Raw genomic sequence first — 15405 nt, forward strand, 5'->3', positions numbered from 1 at the left:
TGGACCAGGGGCGGATCCAGGGGGGGGGGGGGGCAACAGGGCAATTGCCCCCTCCGAAAATATCACTGACTGCAGCGCAGTCCCGACTCCTGAGTCTCTCTCTCAGTATCATCACCAGCTGATCAACGGTGCAGTGAGAGAGAGACTAATAATTACACCGCTGTACTGAGGAGGTGGATGGAGCTGCGCCGCTGGCTTGGCCTCTGCCTAGCAACCAGTGACGTCAGTGAGTCACATTGCCGCTGCTAAGGAGGAAAGCGAGAGAGAGCCCCGGCATTCAGAGTGAAATCTTCTTCCGACCGACTCCGTCCCTGAGTGAGAGTGTTGGCTCCACCCCCTCAGCTCCTCCTCCCTCCATCTTCTCCACAGTCCATCTTGCAGGCCTCCGCCCCTGAGTGGGTGTTGGCTCCACCCACCTTCTCACTCCTTCTCCAAACTGCAGTGCAGAGCGGTGTGAACCCAGGGCATTTAATGCCATCTAATGCTGCCTGTGGAGTGAGGATATACTAGTGCAATTACCGGATCCCGCTCATCCTGCTCCCACTCATCTCATTGCTCCTGCAACCTGCATGGGAGCCCCTCCCCCAACCAGAGGTCCAGAGCACCAAAATATTTTACTAAAAGTGAGTAAAAGAATAAATGAATGTGTCAAATTGCAAAATAGATGTGTGCCATAACTGATTATGCATGGAAAAAAAATGCCCTTAAAACTTGTTCAATGTTAACCCCTTCAGCTCCGGGAAAGTTTTACCCCCCTTCATGAACAGGCCATTTTTTGAAATACTGCGCTGCATTACTTTAACTGAATGACAATTTCCCACAAATAGAGCTTTCTTTTGGTGGTATTTGATCACCTCTGGTTTTTATTTTCTGCAAAATAAACAAAAAAAGACCGATAATTTAGAAAAAAAATATATATATATTTTTAACTTTTTGCTATAAAAAAAAGTCTTCATCAGTTTAGGCCAATGTGTATTCTGCTACATATTTTTGGTACCCCCCCCAATAAGTGTATATTGATTAGTTTGCACAAAAGTTATAGCGTCTGTAAAATAGGGGATAGATTTATGGCATTTTTATTTATTTATTTTTTACTAGTAATGGCGGTGATCAGTGATTTTTAAATAAGCAACACCTAATTTTCTGGCGGTGCCCCTCCCGAGACTAGACTCTGGATCCGCCCCTGGCGTGGACAAGGTGAGATACCGACGACTTGTTCTAAGGTAAGTAATTCATAATGAGCCAAACTAGCTCATTATGCCTTTTGCCTTACAGGTGTTAAAAAAAAAAAAAAAAAAAGACGTCAGCAGGTTTACTACCACTTTAACTGTAATTTTAAATGGACATCTTCAGTGTTAAAGTACTTGGGTACTTATATACCATCAAACTTAGTCAATACTCTTGGTTTGGCAGATGTAACATCATCATCAAAATTAGTATTTTGCCAAAATTTCTGTACCATTTTCAGGCACTACTTATTTCCATTCCTGCAGCCTTTTTTGGTAAAATCCGTGCCCTTTTTACTAAATTTATATGGGTGAATAAACAACCGAGGCCTTGGAGGAGACAGGGAGGGGGCAGGATGAGTGCCAACAGACATACAGGAGAAACTCCTGTTTTTAACGGCGGCCTCTTTAATTGAAAGTGTCGCCTTCTATGAGGGGCAAAACAGTTGTCCAATGGCAGTGCAGGAGATGGGACTTCCTTTTACACAGGACACAGTGTAAACAGGAAATACTCCTCTCCTGTATGCATGGCACTTGTTCCGCCCCCTCCAAGGCAGTCAGCATATCTATCTTTTGTGGCACCCGGCACTTGAGGATTCGTTGGGGGCCACAAAAGATATACATGTCAAAATTACCAGGTAGGCCACCCGAAACCGAAACGCGGGCCACGATTGGCCTGTGGGACGGACTTTGGACATGCCTGCTTCAAGATAACTATGGACTTTCTTAATTGGCCAAAATTAAAACCATGGGTGGCCTAGTCAGCATCGTCCTGCTCAGTAAAATTTGATTTGAAAATCAACTGAAACAGGTAGAAAATAATTGGCTGAACAGGGACTAATTCTTATCAGATACAGTCGCTTCTTTAGGTATTTAGACAGAATACAACAGCCGGCAATGGGGTTGTTCTATCCAAAATGTTTAGCATGGACGAGAGAAATTACTGTAAGGTAAAACCCTGTAAATAACTAATTACAGATCTCTACAGAGCACTTTGCTAAAGATTGCAAAGATACAATCAAAATCCATTTCTTTTCCCCCAAGATAAGAAGCCCAGCTCTGGCTACAATGCACACCTCCTCTGTGATGCTGTCTCCTGCTGTACTGCATCTCCACCACAAGATACCTTTGGTCTTCCAAGAGTTGAATGATACCCAACATAATATTCAACACGGAATACTGGAGACATATTGTTATTACAGGATATTACCATGGTGCCTCCCTTTAATTAAGCATTACCCTGCGCTCACAGTGTAATAATGCATCACTGAGGATTGCGCACTGCTGGGAAAGAGATCTGAAGTGGGAAGGCAAACTACAATGGCAGGGGAAGGTGTGGGCGAGTCAAGATACATGCTTTAACCACTTGCTTACTGGGCACTTAAACCCCCCTCAGTCCCAGACCAATTTTCAGCTTTCAGCGCTGATGCACTTTGAATGACAATTGCGCGGGCATACAACACTGTACCCAAATGAAATTTTTATCATTTTTTTCCCACAAATAGAGCTTTCTTTTGGTGGTATTTAGTTACAGCTCGGAGTTTTATTTTTTGCTAAACAAAAAAAGATGCAAAAAAAAAAATAAAAAATCATGTTTTAATAGTTTGTTATAAAATTTTGCAAACGGGTCATTTTTCTCCTTCATTGAAGTGCGCTGATTAGGCGGCACTGATAGGCTGCATTGGTGGGCACTGATGGGCTGCATTGGTGGGCACTGATAGGCTGCATTGGTGGGCACTGATAGGCTGCACTGGTGGGCACTGATAGGCATAGTTAAGGCAGCACTAATAGGCACAGATAAGGCGGCACCGATAGGCAAAGATAAGATGGCACGGATGGGTGGCACGGATAAGTGGCGCGGATGGGTGGCACGGATGGGCACTGATAGGTACCACAGATAGATGGGACCGATGGGCACTGATAGGTGGCACTGATAGGTGGCTCTGATAGGTGGCACTGCTGGGCACTGATGGGCGGCACTGCTGGGCGGCACTGATGGGCGGCACTGGGGTGCAGCACCTTTGAGGCAGATTGTGGGCACTGTGGGTGGCACTGTGGGCACTATGGGCACTGACAGGGGGCACTGACGGGGGCACTTACTTTTATTCAGGATGGCACTGCAGGGGGCAGGTGGTTGCTTGTATTGCTGGCCGTGATCGGGACTGATGTCCCGATCACGGCCGCCGGTGATCGGCTTTTTTTTTTTCTCCTCGCGCTGTCAGCGCGAGGAGGAATAATAGCTGATTACCGGCTCCGTTCTATCACATGATCAGCTGTCATTGGCTGACAGCTGATCACGTGATAAGGGGTCGGGATCGACCCCTTGCACGGATCGGTGATCAGGCGAGTCTCATGGACTCGCCGATCATAGAGCGCGCCGCGCGCGCCCCTCAGGGGGCGCGCAGGCCGCTCGTACACGGGACGACGTCAATAGACGTAGTCCCGGAAATGTAGGTCCGCGCTAATGCCGTCATTTGGCAATAGCGCGGATCCCAAGTGGTTAAAGTGCTGTTTGATCCCACCTTCCTGATCCTCTCCTTTTTCCATGGTCTCCAAAAAATAACCTGATATTTGCAGAGCCAGGGGACAAGCTGCACATGCTCAGTTTGATGTGTATTGCTAGGAGAGTTTTTTTTTCTTGGGAGAGTGCATGTGATCAGCACAGGGCCAATCACTACTGTCCAGACAGAGGATCAAGGGGCAAATTAGCAGTTGTTTCTAAAGACACTATTGTAAATGTGGCACAGCAAATTATTGAATTATTAGAAAAATTTGTTTTGTTTTTTTGCATCGTCTGCCCATCTTACCTTTTAAAATCAAGCTTAATGCCTTTGTTAGAATTAGAGACAGCAGTCAGCCAGCCTTGCAGGTTTATATCACTTTCGGTAGCAGGAGGATGAGCCATGATTGGCTCTCCATCACCTGATCCCCTAAGGAGAACATCTGCTTCAATCATATGGGCCTCACCTGTGAGTACAGAGAAGATAAAGATTTAATGTTGATAGTCATGAAAAAGTGAAAGTCCACCAATCAAAACTGTAAGCCCTGTGTTATGAGGAAAGATGTGGTTTACCTGATAAAAAAAAGTTGTATGCCTCACCAGTCGTGCATCTTGGGCAGGCTACACATGGGACAAAATAACTTCAATAGAGTACAAAAGGTGTTTGCAGTACGTCCAGTCCTTCACCCCCACCTGACGCTCCCTCTCTGTCGAACTTGCAGGCAATTTTCAGCTGTCTAAATGACAGCCGGGCATTGCTGTATTTACACAGCAATGCTTGAAGGAAAAAAGCAGACTGACATTGTTTATAAACACTGTTCAGATGCAGGATAATTACATACAAAGTAACATTGTTACTTTTATATAAACTGTATCATTCATCTGCAGATCAAAAAAATTACCTTCATCCCTGAATGCATAGTGCCCTAAACACCAGTACCGCTCACAGCAGCATTCACCCCCATCAAGCCACAGCCTGCCATAGACATTGACAGGCTGCGTTCAGCATAGCTAGACATTGCACCTGTCCCTCCTGGGTGCACTAAAATGCCTGGGATGCATTGCAGCTGGACAGCCCCATGCACAAGCGGTCCTACAAAGTCAACATGACAGCCTACATACCTGGTGCACCAGGCCCGTCATATCCAGGGGTTCAAACTGATATACCCAGGTGTCAGGAATCCATGAACGGTCATGGATCATGGTCAACCCCTGGTATGCTCAACTCTAACTATAACAATACCCGATTTACAAAAGGAAGTGGGAATCTTAACTGAATAAATTGGGTGAATATTCACTTGAATTATCTAGTCATGTAAAAAACCAAACACCTAGTTACTTCGCTCATCTGTGCATGATTGGGTATGCAAAGTGAACAGGAACTTGCTTTTTAGATGACTGGATAATTGAAGTTAATATTCCCAAATTACACTTTGGTAAATCAGCATCTTAAATTAGTTGAGATAAATAACGTAGGGTTAAGCAGGCCATACATGGTGCAAAATTTCTATCCTGCAACCACGGGTCACAGGAAAGAAATTCGCCCAATTCCTCCATCAACACAGACAGCGTTGACAGGGAAATCCCTCCTGCCCAGTCATTATATTCACACTATATTCTCCTGCCGGGAGAAGACAGTGATTATTTCTAGCAGCTATACCAGCCTCTGGTGATAATCGCATGTAACATCTGGCAGGCTGGTTGTACCCAAGATGATCGAGTGATCCTACTGAACTGGCCAAGATATGAACCATCTCTGGCTGGCCTTACACTATATATAAATAACATTATTAGATGTGTACACTCCCTACCTATTTTGGTACTGTATGACCTGTTGTATTCCTGATTGTGGCCTATACGTGATGGATTCAGATTGTGTTATACCAACTGTGATTGTTATATTTAGCCTGTGTGTTATTCAATGAACCTTTACCCGTTAAAAAATATAACATTGGAAGTAATCTGTTTAGCCACATTTTTCTCATACATGTAAAAATTTTAATTTTTTTTCATTCATTTATGGCAGGCACCAACCACAAATCTCTTCTGGCCTCCAAAGCATTAGATATAACAGAGATTGGTTTGAACAGATGCTATACAAGCTGGTAATGGTTTGTCAACAAGCCAAAGTCAGAAGTGACGAAATCCTTGTTGCTTCCAGTTTCTGTATGTCACAGAAGAGGGGGCGGGAACTTATGTTCCTGAGACTCTTCTCAATAAATGCGACCAAATTGAACGGAAGAGCCTGGTAAAGGTGAGGGCGCGAGGGGAGGGAAACCCCCTTTCATTATCCGTAAAAGTGATCCAGGAGCTGTATAGCTGCTTGGATCACTTTTACAAGAAAGAGAATCGCCTCCTCTAAAAAACTGTGCCAGAATCACGGCTGTAGCCTCAACCATGCTCCAAGTATAACCACCTCAATACAATATGTAGACATACAGTGCATCTGGAAAGTATTCACAGTGCTTCCCTTTTTCCACATTGTTATGTTACAGCCTTATTCCAAAATGATTTAAATTATTTTCTACAAACAATACCCCATAATGACAATGTGAAAGAAGTTTGAAATCTTTAAAAATGTATTAAAAATAAAAAAAATTACATGTACATAAGTATTCACTGCCCCTCCCATGACATGAAAGAATAATTTCAGATACAAGTAAAAAGCATGAACATTTGTATGACCACGATGTGCAAGTATATTGTACAAAAAATAATTGTATCATCTGAGATCTAAGTTTTCAGTACAGAAAACCTGACAACCAGAATAATTAGTTGTTGGCATATGAGTCATAGCTGCTCTCTGGGGAGGTTAAGGAAGTAAATGTGAATTTTAGCATCTCTCGAGTAGTGTTTTTTCTTATTGCTAAGGCACCACAACAAATCAAAAATGCAGATAACCCTTTATTGGAAGCATAGTACACCACAATAAACATATCGTGCTGCATTGAATCATTCATTGCACTCTACTGTACAGTGTGTTGGGGGTGCCAGTGACAGATATATTGCTGTGTCTTTTAGTAACGCACATTGCCACAATAGACAAGTGTGAATGTGCCTTACACATTTTTACACATAGAGGGTTATTTTCTCTCTAAAACTGCAGTTGAATTTTCTTAAACCAGCTTCCTTGAGTATTTGTTTTTTTAAAAGGAAACCTGTTCTGAAAGAAATAAAATAGGCTGCCATTACTGACTGAAAATGCCGGTTGACAGGCTGTTATTTTGGGCACCTTGCTTCAATACAGTTTATAGAACTGGAACAAGTTTCAGATCACAAAAGTCAGAATAGCTGATCTGCATACTTGTGCTAATCAGTCTAAGAACTAAAACCAGAACAGCCAAGCAACTAGCATTTTCACAAAGGAAGTTCAACAAATAGCAGCCTCCATACCTCAAGCAATAATCAGCTGATGACACAGCCACCTACTCTGGCAATGTATCAGAATCATTTCATTTGACAGAAAACATCAACTTGCATGCAATACCCCGCCATCTACGTGCAATGCCATACTCACTCTCTAATGCACGGTGTAACTTGTCCTTGCTGTTTGCAGCATGCTCCCACACAATTTCTATTCCATCTTGGGTTTTTATCAGTCCTTTGCTCAGGAAATAATCTAGGATATCTTCACCCCATGGACCTGCTTCAACATTCAACAGACAAAAGCTTTTAAAAACATGATTTTGTTATTATAGTGTGCCTCAATGGCTGCTAATATATATATATTTTTTTAATCAGTTACTTCCCTAAAGTTATAATAAAGGTAAATAAAAAAAAAAAATATATACATATACATATATATATATATATATATATATATATATATATATATATATATATAAATATAATGCTTACCTGTTTTGTTCAGTAGTTTTGCACAGAGCAGCCCCAATCATCCTCTTCTCTGGTCCCTTGCTGGTGCTCCTGGCTCCTCCTCTTCTCTCAAGCTGCTTGCTATGGGGGGGGGGGAACTTGTGCATGCTCGCCCCTGAGCCCCGCACTGTGTGTCCATAAGACACACAGAATGGGGCTTGGCTCTGCCTCTGCTCCCTCCTCACTGGCTGTGATTGACATCGGCTCCCGCTGTTGTCTCTCAGCCAATAAGGAGGCAGTGACCCAGTAGAGCAGCTGTTCTCAGTCAAATTACTGGATAGGGCTTGGATAAGTATTAGAGGGGGCTATAGGGGGGGGGGTGCATACTAAATGTTTTTTTACCTTCATCTTGCAGCTCCTTCTCGGCTGTTTACTTTCAATTTCTAGGGACTACATATCCCATGGTACCTTGCTGCCTGCAAGCTGTACTGACTCTGCCTTCTAAGACTCCTCCTCCCAGCACCTCTGTAGTTCAGAAGGCTCTGTGAAATGTGACACTGTAACACAGCCTTTTCACCTTCCTGGGCCACATTGGAAGAAGAGGAATTGTCTTGGGCCGTACATAAAATACACTAACAATAAGGATAGCCGATGAGCAGAAAAAGTCCAGCAGATCACAAGTTAATGATCATAAATAACATACTTTTTTTGTTTTTTGGTAATATTTTGTATTATAAAAGTAAAAGAGGGTGACATAAAACTAGTGCGATATTTGACACTCTTTTTGATAAACGAACACACCAATATCTCGTTTGATGGATGTAGTAGCAATTCCCAATGCATTCTCAAGGTGCTCATCAGATAGTTTGGTTCTAGTTAGAGATGCACCTAAATTTCAGCCACAAAAAATTAGGTTATTGGCATGTTGCAGAAAGAGAAAAAGGTGCCGATAATGGCGCCAAAACTGTGCGCGATTTTGCCGCAATTTTACTATGCTTGTTGTGTGTTTTTTTTATGTTAAGAGACTCAAAAACTGCATCAAAAACGTAACACGGTTGGGTTATTGCTGCGTTTTCAATGTATTTCAACCGGGAAGTGCATTTTTGGTGCCGTTTTTTTAACTGACCAAAAATGCAGCAAGCAGAATGCATTTTTCTTGCGCTAAAGATGCCGATCATGGCCAAGAAAATTTATATTCATGATATGAATTAAAAAGTCAAATATAATACAATTATATATAAAAATATATATATATTTTTTTTTAAAACTGTAATTTTCGGTTTTTGGCCAAGTGCATCCTAAACTTTCAGTTTTGGCACCAAAATTTTAATTTTGGTGCACCTCTAGTGCTAATTTTTATTCCTCTGTATGCATCATCCTTGAAAACCGTTGTTCACAAATATAGGTGCTGCTGAAAACGAATGACATGAATAAAGTGCGATTGTTAAGGGTGGGATATTTTTCTCTGGGAAGATAAAACTTATAAAAATCCATTTTCAGAGACACTGTCAAATTTTACTTCAGCCGCATGTTTTCACTGTAAGTCGCTTACTATGGGGACATTCATGCAGGCTCACTCCTAGCTAGCCCTACGTGTCCATTGACACACACAATGCAGCTTGGCCCTGCCCCCTCCTCACTGGCTGTGATTGACAGCAGCAAGAGATAATGGCTCCCATTGCTATCCCTGAGCCTATGAGAATGTAGAGAGCTGCAAGAGACGCTGCTCTATTGCACATTGTGGGATTGAGATCAGGCTCAGGTAAGTATAAGGGGGGGGGTGAATTAAGGCAAAAACCTTCAGCCTTTAGAACTACTTTAACCACTTCTTCAGCCCCGGAAGAATTTACCCCCTTCCTGACCAGGCCACTGCATCACTTTAATTGACAATTAAGCGGTCATGCGACGCTGTACTCAAACAAAATTGATGTCCTTTTTTTCCCCACAAATAGAGCTTTCTTTTGGTAGTATTTGATCACCTCTGCGGTTTTTCTTTTTTGCACTATAAACAAAAGAAGAGCGACAATTTTGAAAAAACACAATATTTTTATATTTTTTTCTATTATAAATAGCCCCAAAAAATATATAAAAAAAAAAAATTCTTCCTCAGTTTAGGCCAATATGTATTCTTCTACAAATTTTTGGTAAAAAATTTAAAAAAAATCCCAATAAGTTCCCAATAAATCCCAGTTAAAGCGTTTACAAAATAGGGGTGGCCGATATACAATATATTACAATATAATGGTGGCGATCTGCCATTTTTATCGTGACTGCGACATTGCGGCAGACAGATCAGACACTTTTGACACTATTTCGGGACCCTTGACATCTATACAGTGATCAGTGCTATAAACAGCTATTGATTACTGTATAAATGTCATTGGCAGGGAAGGGGGTTAATATTAGGGGGCGATCAAGGGGTTAAATGTGTCCTAGGGAGTGATTCTAACTGTGGGTGTGGGGTCGGTGGGACTGCCCGGGGGAGGAAAGCGATCTATTGTTCCTAAGCATTAGGAACAACAGATTGCTCGCCTCACCCCTGACAGAACGGAGAGCTGTCTGTTTATATGGACAGATCTCTGGTCTGTCCTTCTCCAAAGCAATTGCAGCCGCCAGCCATGCTTATTGGCTCCTACATCATGCTCCTTAAAGCACCCACTTTCTGTTCCTTAACACACCCTCCTTACAGCTACGGCGATTCACGCAGGAGTGCCATTGTGCCACCGTCAATCAACAGCGGGCGGTTGGCAAGCGGTTACGTGTACATCCATGTGTGGGCTGTGTTTACCTGTACAGGTGTTCCATGCAGCATTCCTGTGCAAGCAGTCCCATTCAAGTCAACTGAGATGCAGCGGCAGCACGGACACAGTCGCTGTTTCCAATTTGACATGTGTGTGTGGGTTCACACACAATCACACAGATGTCAAATTGGAAGCTCTGTACAGCCACTGCATCCCAACTGACAAAAGGACTGCCTACAAGGGGATGCATTGAACACCTGTCCATCCTGTATGGGCAAACACAGCCCTCACATGGGTGGACACTTCTATATGGCTGTGTGAATGTCTGTAGTCGTAGGGACTGTGACCGGTTCTCTTTAAATAAACCTAGACCTTCATTCAGGGAATACGTTAGCCAGCTCAGCACTGCTGCCTCTCTACGACTGCAGAGTGTGTGCAGAGGCCCCATTCATATTTGGCAATCTAAAATTGTGGTAATCACTGCAAAATGCACGTTTGGGTGCCATTCATTTTAAATGCCAGCCCAAACGCGGTGCAATTGTTGAGCGACAGAGCCTTAAACCCCTTTGCCGACTGAACTATAGCAAAATGACGGCCACAGTGCGGTCGGCCAGTTCTGAGACGGTGCGACATCCTCCTCCAGACACTGCTGATCACACATCGGTGTAAAGAGTCAATCAGCGGCTTTTTACCACATGATCAGCTGTGTCCAATCACAACGGATAACTATGTAAACACACTTGCCGGTTATCGGCATTCCTTTCCTCACACTTTCACAGTGTAAGGAGAGGAGAGAGCTGGTGACTGGCTACTGTGAAAGGGGACAGCTGCACTGATCATCATCGAGGCCCAACAGTGCCCATCAGTGATGCCAATCAGTGCCACCTATCAGTGCCTCATCAGTGTAGCCTCATTAGCACACGAGTGAAGGAGAAAAATTCTGTCTGCAAAATTTTAGAACAGAAACTAAGAAAAAAAAAAACTTTAAAAAAAATAAAACTTTCTTTGTTTAGCAAAAAAAAAAACCCAGTGGTAATTAACCTGTTAAGGACCACCCCACGCAGATATACTGTGGCAGGATGGCCCTCCTGGGCAAAATCGCATACCTGTACGTGATTTTGTGCACTGCCGCCGGCGACCTGCTCCTACTGTGATTGGACACAGTGGGAGCCAATCAGCGTGTCCGGATGATTGTGATGTCTGATGGGGACACGGCAATTTTTCTCATGAGAGGCAGAACGACGGTCTGCCTATGTGAACAAGACAGACCGCTGTTCTGTGAGATGGGAAGATGGAGATCTTGTGTTCTTGCTAAGCAGAAACACAGATCTCTGTCTTCCCCCAGTCAAAGTATCCCCCCTCTCCCACAGACAGTTAGAAAGCACTCCCTAGGAGCACATTTAACCCTTTGATCGCCCCTGATGTTAACCCCTTCCCTGCCATTGTCATTAGTACAATGACAGAGCTTTATTTTTTTTAATTTTTTTTAGCACTAATAACTGTTATTGGTGTCACTGGTCCCCAAAAAGCAGTTTCGCAGTCCCGCTACAAGTCGCTGATTGCCACCATTGCTAGTAAATCAATAAGTAAAAATTCAATAAATATATCCCATCATTTGTAGAAGTGATAACTTTTGCACAAACCAATCAATATACGCTTATTAAGATTTTAAAAAAATTTTTTTTTTTTTACTAAAAACCAGGTAGCAGAATATATATTGGCCTAAATTGATGATTTATTTTATTTTTTTCCATTTATAGCGCTAAAAATAAAAAACGCAGAAGTGATCAAATACCACTCGAAAGAGAGTTCTGTTTGTAGGGGGGGGGGGGGAAGACATCAATTTTATTTGGCTGCAGTGTCACATGGCATCACAATTGTCAAAATATGGCAAAAAGTGGCCTAGTTATGAAGGGGGTAAACCCTCCGGGGCAGAAGAGGTTAAATACCACCAAAAGAAAGTTTTATTTGCGTGAAAAACATGATAAAAAAAATGAGTATTGGTACAGTGCCGCATGACTGAGTAATTATTCAAAGTTTGACCGCACTGAAAATTGGTCTGGACGGGCAGAGGGGGTATAAGTGCCCGGTATTGAAGCAGTTAAAAAAATAAAAATAAAAAATAAATCGCATGAAGCTTGTCACCCAAACAGGTGCTGGGACTTCTGGGTGACAAAGGCACAAGTGAATGAGTGACAACGAATCGCCTGACAATCGCCCCCACACAAAATCGCATTCCTTCTATGCAAAGTGTGAATGGGGCCTAATGGAAGAAGAGTGAGGAGCCCAGAGCCTGTCCTCAGTCTATCCACTCTCCATGATTACATGGACTCCCCCATAGAGAGGTGCAGGAGAAGCCAGAGGGGCTGCAGTGTGATAGGAGCTCAGCTTACCATGCTTCTCCTCCATAGCCGGCACACTACAGCAGCACAACCTGTAATAAGCAATGACAGCGCCCACCGTGACCAACATACAAGTGATATACACCCTGGGGTCACCGCACCGCACTGCCCGCCTCATCCACACATACACACAGTACGGATCTACAGGAAGGAGGCAGGGACAACCCCGGCACAGCAAATCAGTGCTCAGCACTTCATGGGCCAATCACTGAACTTCTTCCTCTGATTCCCAGCCCTCCAGCTCTGCTCGTCGAAGTACAGCCAAAGAAACTGAAGTGCGACCCCTTGTGGCCATACGTTACATTGACGCTTTGGCTGCATCGAAAGCTCAGAGAATTGCTCGTGTCTGTGTAAAACAATGACACTATATAACACGTAGTCAACACATTAATCATTATCAATCTCTCAAGACTTTTTCTCCAACGTCTTTATTAATCTATAAAATGCACTGCTTTGCTAGAAAAAGTGTTTCCCAGTGCTAAACCTTTCATCCAATGTCTAAATTGCTGCATTTGTAAATTCCGAAAGCCAATATAAAGGAATTGTAGTGGTAAAAAAAAGCACTTGTGGGTTTAACCAATCGTTTTCTTTGTACAATTCTCCTATAAGGGGGCGTGGCAGGTTTGTGTCCTATGCCTGCATACTTTTGCTAATCATTCCCATCTCAGAGAGTTGGGAGATATGTGTAGCGCCGGCTCCTGAAGAGCATGCGCTATATGTTTTGAAATTTAATGTTACACCTAAACTGCAGTTTGGTTTGGGTATGATTGTTCCAAATTTTGATCTCAGCATCAGTCTGACTGGACTATAGGGTGTTCAGCCTGGCCATAGGGGGTGCTGTCTCTTCTGGCAAGCATAGAAACATAGTCTAGTTGGGTGCTTTAAAATTACTTTCTCTCAGAGCCCGCCCAGTGGGAGTGTCACTCTTGCTGTGCTTTCTGGGAGAGGGTACTTAAGATGCGGATGACACGTGGTTCAGGGTTCCGGTCCAGAAGTATGTTCTGACTCCATGGTCCTGGTCCTCCTGACCAGCCCCCAGGAAGGCTATGGCCTGGGGTGCGGATCCACCCGACTTTATGTCTCGGGGCTGGCTAGCCCGAGGCAAGGAAACTAAGGAAAGGATTCGGAGGTGGTCCGGTGCCGTCTCAGGTCGTGGAGAGGCCCAGCAACTTCGTAGCTATCCAGGGGAGGACTCTTCAGAAGAAGGCCATGCACGGGTTGGCTTCTTAGCAAGAGACTGGTAGGGCTGAAGTACCTAAGTGAATCCAGTTTCATGGTCATCACCAAACCCACGGAAAGATACTGGTACCACACAAGTGTTCTACAAGTCCTAGTTTCCTACGTGTTCTACAACAGAGTCTGTGGCAGAGACTTATTCCTGATTTAAGCACCTTGTTGGCTGCTAGGCCTTGTGTGAACAAATCGAGTGAACATCCAGCTGTGAATGGCTATTCTCTGGATTTAGTCGAAGTAAGCAAGTTCTTTATTATTGACTTTGACACTAAGAGTACCTGAACTTTCTTCCTAACCCTCTGATCCTATACTAAGAGACTGTTCGTTAACTACGTTTTTGCAAATAAAAATCCCTTTAAGCGGATCTGTAGTCAGTCTCTAAAGTTTCTGGGCCATCTACCACAGGAAACCCCTAGACGTAAATCGAGGTGAAGAAGGTAACGGTAAGCCCAATCAAACCAGCAGCTCCTTTGGGGGTTAGTGCTACATATGCATTCCCTCCATTAAGGTAAAAAATGCTCCACTACCTGTCCTACCTACCCACTCCCATCGCTAAACATGTAAGTGACTCCTGTCACCTTCAATGTCTCATGGGAGACATTGAAGGCAGTGGGAGCAATAGGCTCCTGCTGCCGTCAGTCAAATGCGAAAAACAAGCTCTGGACTGCCACACGCTTCAGAAAAACACTTTCTTTTATTGGAAAATCACTTCACAGCTCAACAAACACAGCGAACAAGGAAAAATTGCAATTTTTCCTTGTTCGCTGTGTTTGTTGAGCTGTGATGCAATTTTCCAATAAAAGAAAGTGGTTTTCTGAAGAGTGCGGCAGTCCAGAGCTTGTTTTTCGTCTGTTGCTAGTGGTAATAGCCAGCACCTGTGGCTTCCCTGCCGAAGAGAACAGTTTACAGCCTGCATGTGTGCTCCTGGAGCGGTGAGATCCCTTCTGCTGTCAGTCAAATGTGAGGAGTGAGTGGGAGGCATGGCTTACGGGCACTGCATGCCTAAGGACACACATAGCCCAGATCAGGAACTCACATGGCATCCAGTTGCTAAGGAGGCCTCAGGAGGAGCGGACAGCGCCAACGGGGGACTGCCAAAGAGGAAGTAAAGGACAGCGCCGTGCCCTACCATTGCACAGAGCAGGTACGTATAATATTTTGTTTAACACAAAAAATCGATTTTAATATCACTTTAATGTCAAGTTTTCTATACAAACAGAAAAGGCCGTTAGGCTAAATATAAAGAATTAGGTGCACAGAGGAGATCTGCATAGCCAATGTAATATACCTCTCAACTTTTTGAGATGGAAGAGACCTTTCAATGTAAAATGTTTCCCAAAATGACACATCAAATGACAAAACAACTAAATTTTATTAGGGCATGTTTACATTTGCTTTACTTCCCTATTTTTAAGCATTCTGAATGTCAATCAAAGCTCCCATCACTAAATAAAATGGTAAGCTTACAGACTTGTTGACACTTTCTT

At 43.4% G+C, this 15405-nt stretch overlaps 1 protein-coding gene across 2 annotated transcripts in view; it reads right to left on the reverse strand.

Moving 5' to 3' along the window:
• Positions 1-12838, reverse strand: part of FAM151B (family with sequence similarity 151 member B) — a 102401-nt gene extending 89563 nt beyond the window's left edge. Inside the window, exons 1-3 of one of the 2 annotated variants that reach the window (XM_077462467.1) lie at positions 12677-12838; positions 7244-7369; positions 4034-4193 (exon numbers count right to left, since the gene is read on the reverse strand). In XM_077462467.1, the coding sequence (XP_077318593.1) occupies positions 4034-4193; positions 7244-7369; positions 12677-12803 (413 nt within the window). In that variant the 5' untranslated portion in view covers positions 12804-12838. Of the gene's footprint in view, positions 1-4033; positions 4194-7243; positions 7373-12676 lie in introns of both variants that reach the window. The other variant, XM_077462466.1, reaches the window with a different exon arrangement.
• Positions 12839-15405: the final 2567 nt, after the last annotated feature.

The sequence above is a fragment of the Lithobates pipiens genome, unplaced genomic scaffold, assembly GCF_037356315.1.
Source record: "Lithobates pipiens isolate NorthernLeopardFrog02 unplaced genomic scaffold, aLitPip1_a1.2 Scaffold_3, whole genome shotgun sequence".
NCBI classification, from domain to species: Eukaryota; Metazoa; Chordata; class Amphibia; order Anura; family Ranidae; genus Lithobates; species Lithobates pipiens.